Source organism: Bidens hawaiensis, unplaced genomic scaffold (genome assembly GCF_021521415.1).
Source record: "Bidens hawaiensis isolate Kalapana, Puna unplaced genomic scaffold, B.hawaiensis_p1.1 tig00003244_1, whole genome shotgun sequence".
Taxonomy (NCBI): Eukaryota; Viridiplantae; Streptophyta; class Magnoliopsida; order Asterales; family Asteraceae; genus Bidens; species Bidens hawaiensis.
This window is the reverse complement of record NW_027491178.1, coordinates 2,472,223-2,478,222: the sequence shown is the minus strand read 5'-3', so window position 1 is coordinate 2,478,222 and position 6,000 is coordinate 2,472,223. Positions and strand designations below refer to the sequence as shown.

Below are 6,000 nucleotides of genomic sequence, written 5' to 3'. Positions count from 1 at the left end.
AAAGTTAGTATGGAAGTTTTATAGAGAGTTTGGAGGGGGAAATAGGTCATTGCCCCTTAATTATTCCCATTGTTTTTGTTAACGTTCGTTTATGATTGTTCATTTAAGTTTGTTTATGTTCCGAACATGCTCGTTTACATATTAATAGAAAATTATTAAATATTATTTGCATTTAGAAATGATATCAATCTAATATGTTTTATATTTGTTTGTTTGTGTTCATTTAAGTGTGCTCATTTGTGTTCGTTTTGTGTTCATTTATATTTGTTTGTTTGTGTTTATTTAAGTGTATTCATTTATGTTGTTTTTGTTCGTTTAAGTGTGTTCATTTATCTTTGTTTAATTGTGTTCGTTTAGATTTTAAATGAACGAACATGAACTCAAATATATGTTCGATTAAGTGTTTGTGTTCGTGTCGTTTAAAGTTAAAGGAACGGACACGAAATGCCCTTGTTCACGTTCGTTCGTTTCATTTACAGACCTGTATGTAACTATAAAATAAAGACCGGTGAAAAAATTGAAAGTTGAGTGAAATGAGAAATATTGCAACCCACAAGTAAGAAACATAAAAGTCAACTTTAAAATATAGAGCAACATGGTTAACCGGACCCTACTAACCCGAATCAGACTAACCCAAACCTTAATAGGGTCGGGTTACAAGTTATTTATTATTTTTTTAAAACCCGACTAACCCAACCCGATTAACACCCCTAATTATTTTTTAACCAGAAATCCGATCGATTGATCCGATTAACACCCCTAATTAGCATAATGATAGATAAAAAAAAGTGTATGACCAAAGCATCAACGGTCAACCCAAGCACTCCATTTGTTTGACTGTATATGGTAATTGGTTGGGTTATAATAATATCAGCTTCCGAGCTTCGTACTCAATAAACCACCCAGGTACAATGTATTCCTCTAGTAGTTTTATATGGTTAAAAATTACATGTTGATATGCCTATCTTACTTAACTAATAAACAAAAATACTCGAGATGATGTGTTATAACCGAATTCATTCTTATTTCTAATCTTCATTCTCATTAATCCATGGTATCCATGGGTCTTGGGTTTAGTTGTTATGACCCATTAAAACTATCTGGATATTTGATTCTAGGATTTTATTTATTATTAGTTAATATCATAATACGCTGATTGAAGAGAAAATAACCAACTTTCTATATATATAAAAAAAAGAAAAACTGTAAATAATATTTGAAAATTAATAATTAATTTGGTTTCAATGCAAATATACATCTCACATCAAAGAGTAAAATATCTCAATATATATTTGAGTATATTTGTATTTGTGTTCTTATTTTTTACCTTTAATTTCCTTTTTCAAATAATTTATTTTATTATTATTAATTTAAATGTTGACAAATCCCGTGTATTACACGTGTCTAAACCTAGTTAGTAATATAATAAGATCTAAAACTCACCTCATAAACGGACTAAAAGTATCAAACAATCCGCTAAATTCTAGCAATTCAATAAATTTTTATCCAAGTAAATGAGTCCGGGAAATCATACGGGTATCACACAATATCATGTCCGTCCCAAATCCAAAAAAAAAAAATCAAATTGTGATGTATATCTAAATGCCGGCCCTCTTATCCATTCCAAATGTTTTGGATTTTTTTTGCACGTTTTAGATTCTTTTACCATCCCTATGTCTCACGACTTATTTCTAAGTACAAAAGGAAATAGAGTAATTGAAACAAAAGGAAAATTACTATGCAAGAATGATAAAAGGCAAAATAAAAACGATAACAATAATATAAAAAAGATCTTACAATATTTTCAAGTCGCAGCTGAAGTTCCAGTGCTCTCTCAAGTTCATCAGCAATATATTCCATATTCGGGCGGGCTGCTTGATCCTCATTTATGCAAGTGTATGCTATGTTTGAGTACTTGAGAAGTGATTGTGGGGACATCCGATTACATCGTAGATCAGGACATATTATACCCCACAAAGTTTTGTTTTCATAATGATATTTGGCTAATGGAGCTAGAAAACTTTTAGCCTGATTCTGAACATATGCTTTCCTCCCACACAACATTTCAAATAAAACGACTCCATATGAGTAAATATCGGACTTGTGGGTCACACCTCCCGTCTTTTCAATCGCTGGGTCTATATACCCCATTGTGCCAATTTGTTCACAAAGGAAGACCTGATCCTTTTTATGTACTGATTGTTTGATGGAAATTCCAAAACCGGATAGCTTGGCTTCCAAGTTCACGTCTAATAAAATTGTGTCGCTATTGATGTTACAGTGTATAATAGCATAATCACGTCCCTTGGAATAATGAAGGTAACTCAACACACGAGCCACCCCTAAACATATTCTCAATCTTTGCGTCCATGTGAAGTTCGGGTTGCTTAGATGCTGCCCGAGACATCTGTCGGCCTCATACATGGTTACAATGATCTTCTTGTCTTCCTCATCACAAAACCCAACAATAGAGATCAGATTCGTATGCTTGAGATCAATAAGCACTGAAATTTCCCTCAAAAACTCAAGGTCTGCTTCCACGTTCTTACAGTCAAACCTCTCTGCAGCAATCTTCATTAACCTTCCGGATTGCAAGAGTTGTCCTTTATATGTGGTACTAAATCCACCGTGTCCGATGATGTTATCATGATTGAAGTTGTTGGTGGCCTTTACTACGTCTTCTAGTGGGATTCGTAAGTGAGCAAACTTGGTCATTGTTGATACCATGTTCTGTTTATCAAGTAGAAAGGATTGAGAAAACAGAGACTTACAAATGCAACACTAAACTCTGTAAGTTCAATACGACTATACATAAGCATCTGCACACTATTTTTATTTGGTCAAATTAGTTATAAATATTTATACATACATCGATGTGTGTGTTAATAAGTTGTAAGTTTCTTCATGTTCTTAATAGATTAATGGCATAAATAACTTTTTATGGTGAACACAAACTGAAGTTATTGATTATATTAAAGAATTTAAAACTTACTTGAATTTCAATTGCCTTCTTAAGCTGCGTTAACACTTTTTTTGTGGTCGGTCGTTTTTCCCGTTCATGATATAAGCATTGGTAGGCAATCTCTTGAAATGTAGCCAATGATTTGGGCTCGATCTGTTCCCTTATTTGCTCGAACACCACTTCATCATGCTTTCCTTCTTCAAATATGTTTCTAATGAACTCTGGTAGATAGTGGCCTTTATGTTTTTTGATTTCAAACGTCGATCTTCCACACAAGATCTCAAATAAAACCACACCAAATGAATAAACATCAGATTCTATGGTTAGGAATCTTGATATTTCATAAAGTGGATCCACGTATCCAGGTGTGCCACATGCATAATCGATGACATACTCTGTTTTCTTAGTTATCGGGCTTATTAAGGAAAGCCCAAAATCACCAAGTTTTGCTTTCCAATCATGGCTTAGTAGAATGTTAGCAGTTTTAATATCCCTATGTATCACCTTAGCTTGTTTTCCAACTCCTCCATGTAAGAAACATAACGCGGTTGCAACATCAATGCATATAATAAGTCGTTTCACCCATGTAAGAGAAGCATCCTTCAAATACCTATCAAGACTTCCTTTGGGTGCATACTCGTAAATAATGACTTTTTCATCTTTGTCATCACAATAGCCTATAAGACCAATTACATTCTTGTGCTTATACTCCAAAAGAATTTGGAGTTCATTCCAAAATTGTTGCTCCCCTTGACCACGCCTTGTATCCAGTTGCTTTGCAACAATGGTTTTAACTCCATCGCCATCTTGAAGGTTTCCTTGAAAACTCTCCCAAATCCTCCTCCGCCAATGAAATTGTCATCATGGAAGTTTTGTGTGGCTACTTTTATGTCTTCAAGTGAAATTATGGGGTTGTTCATCTTGTTAATCTGACATATATACATGACACACCATATAAAAAAACACATATATTGATAACAATTTGTTAAAATATAATTGATGATTTAAATGGTGTTGAAAACAATATATACTAATTGGAAGATGCTAATAGAAAAAATAAATTGTTAAAATACATGTTAGTATTTTTGCTGGTGTACTTCAAAATCAAAATGGTGATGGAAATTGTACAGAACTATAAGCAATGATTAAAACCGACCACAGTAAAATATTTTATAAAAACTATCAAAATGATGATGAAGTTGGTTATATCATAGACTTCAAACAATGTAAAATACAATTTAACAAGCATGATAAATGTCCTTTTATCCATTAAATATGCCTTCTACTGAGTTTTCAAAAGTTTTAAATTGAACATAGATCATATTCTATTTTTGACGCTTTCATATCAGTAGTCCAGCAAAGTCTTAATTCACAGTCTAAAAAAGTTAATAAACCATAAAAGAAAGTAAACATAGAAAGTGGAAAAGATTTATAACTGTTTTACTTTACTAATTATAATCTAACGTCATAAAGCAGTTTACATTATTTTTTTAAATTAAAGTGAATCATCACAATGACTACTTCTTATCAATAATACGAAGTTAGAACAATGACTGACTTGGAAGAATAGTGCTTTCTTAAGTTCATTGACCACCACTTTTATTGTCGGACGTTCATCTTGAGTTTCGGCCACACACTGATATGCAATTTCAATAAATGTGCGCAAGGAATCCGCATTGGGTCCTCTGTTTAGAACAAAATTGTCTTCATCGTTTTCTTCCTTTATTGTAGGATCAATAATGTCATGTAGTGTTTCTGAACAGTAGCATCGTCTTATCAAGGAAACATTTTCTCCGTAGAAACATTTTCGGTGACAAGGATCATATAGGAAGCTTCAAAACAAAATCCAAGTAGGGTGACTATGTTACTTGGGAGTTGGGATGCTAAGCACTTCAATTTCTGTAAAAAACTCTTTTTCTCCGTAGTCCAGCGTTTAATAAGCACATGATCAGTCCCTTCAACAGATGACCGCTTTTCTTTACCAAAATGGTCGTCGAGTTTTGCTCTCATTCAAAGATGCAATTTTGTATGTCTTTGAAAAATCATCGGTTGCTAATTTAATATCATCGAGACGGATCTTCAAATGTTCCAACTTCTTAAATATATATGTCACAATGAAACTGAAATTGAAATTGTGTGGTTCATATTTTTATTGAGAAATTGGAATTCATGGCCGACCTGCTTCTTTTCCCCCCTTTGTTTTGTGTTCGTACGTGACCCGACCCGACCATTCTTTTATCAATTCAAGGCCAGCCCAGCATATTCTCCCAAGCCCATAAACCATTTATAGTTAGTTCTAAACTAGGCCCAAATATTACAATTTGTTAAACCGATTTAAATTATTAATGATAGTTATTAGCTAGATTAAATGTTAATATGAAAGGAATATAAAATCCTCTGCTTAATCTAATTAAATTGTTTATGCTCATAATTATAGATGATTTGCTAAAATTCAAAGTGTTGTTGATTATATATATGCATGTATTCTGCCAGTAAAGTGAAAAAGGTTGTTAGACCAATTAGTTAATTTAAATATATAAGAAAGGTGGATTATATTGTTAATATTTATTATGTAATATAATTGCATGATTCATAAATTTAATTTAAAATTTTAAAATATTTCAATTGAGGTTATAGTTAACTAAATGATAACGAATACGGATAAGCATGATTATAAAACACTAAGTTACTAATAATAAGGAAACGTAACGTAGAAGTTACTTAACAAACATTTTCTTTGTTTATCATTTGACACGTGAAGAGGTAACCCTGGGATTGAGGTTGCCGAGGTAACCCGGGATTGTGGTTATCGTATGAGGTCGTATCTCATTCCATAACTCAACCTAATAATCCAGCATGTGGATTATAATCAACCTTACTAAAACCTTACGTGAAGAGGTAATAGTGGGTTCTAAATAAAACACGTCATACCGACCTTATTTAAAAACTGGCGTGCCCTTCTTATCCATTAAATACCGACCTTATTAATCATGCAACAACTCAGGTGAGAAAACAATGTAGCCGTTTACCATCAACGC

General features: G+C 32.8%; 1 protein-coding gene across 1 annotated transcript; it reads right to left on the bottom strand.

The window, feature by feature from the left end:
* Positions 1 to 1,671: 1,671 nt before the first annotated feature.
* On the bottom strand, positions 1,672 to 3,808 carry LOC143622916 (receptor-like protein kinase HERK 1). Its single transcript, XM_077093923.1, has 2 exons — positions 2,993 to 3,808; positions 1,672 to 2,730 (listed from the first exon to the last, which is right to left on the bottom strand). Exon 2 carries the CDS (start codon positions 2,725 to 2,727, stop codon positions 1,672 to 1,674), a length of 1,056 nt encoding a protein of 351 aa, XP_076950038.1. The 5' UTR covers positions 2,728 to 2,730; positions 2,993 to 3,808.
* Positions 3,809 to 6,000: the final 2,192 nt, after the last annotated feature.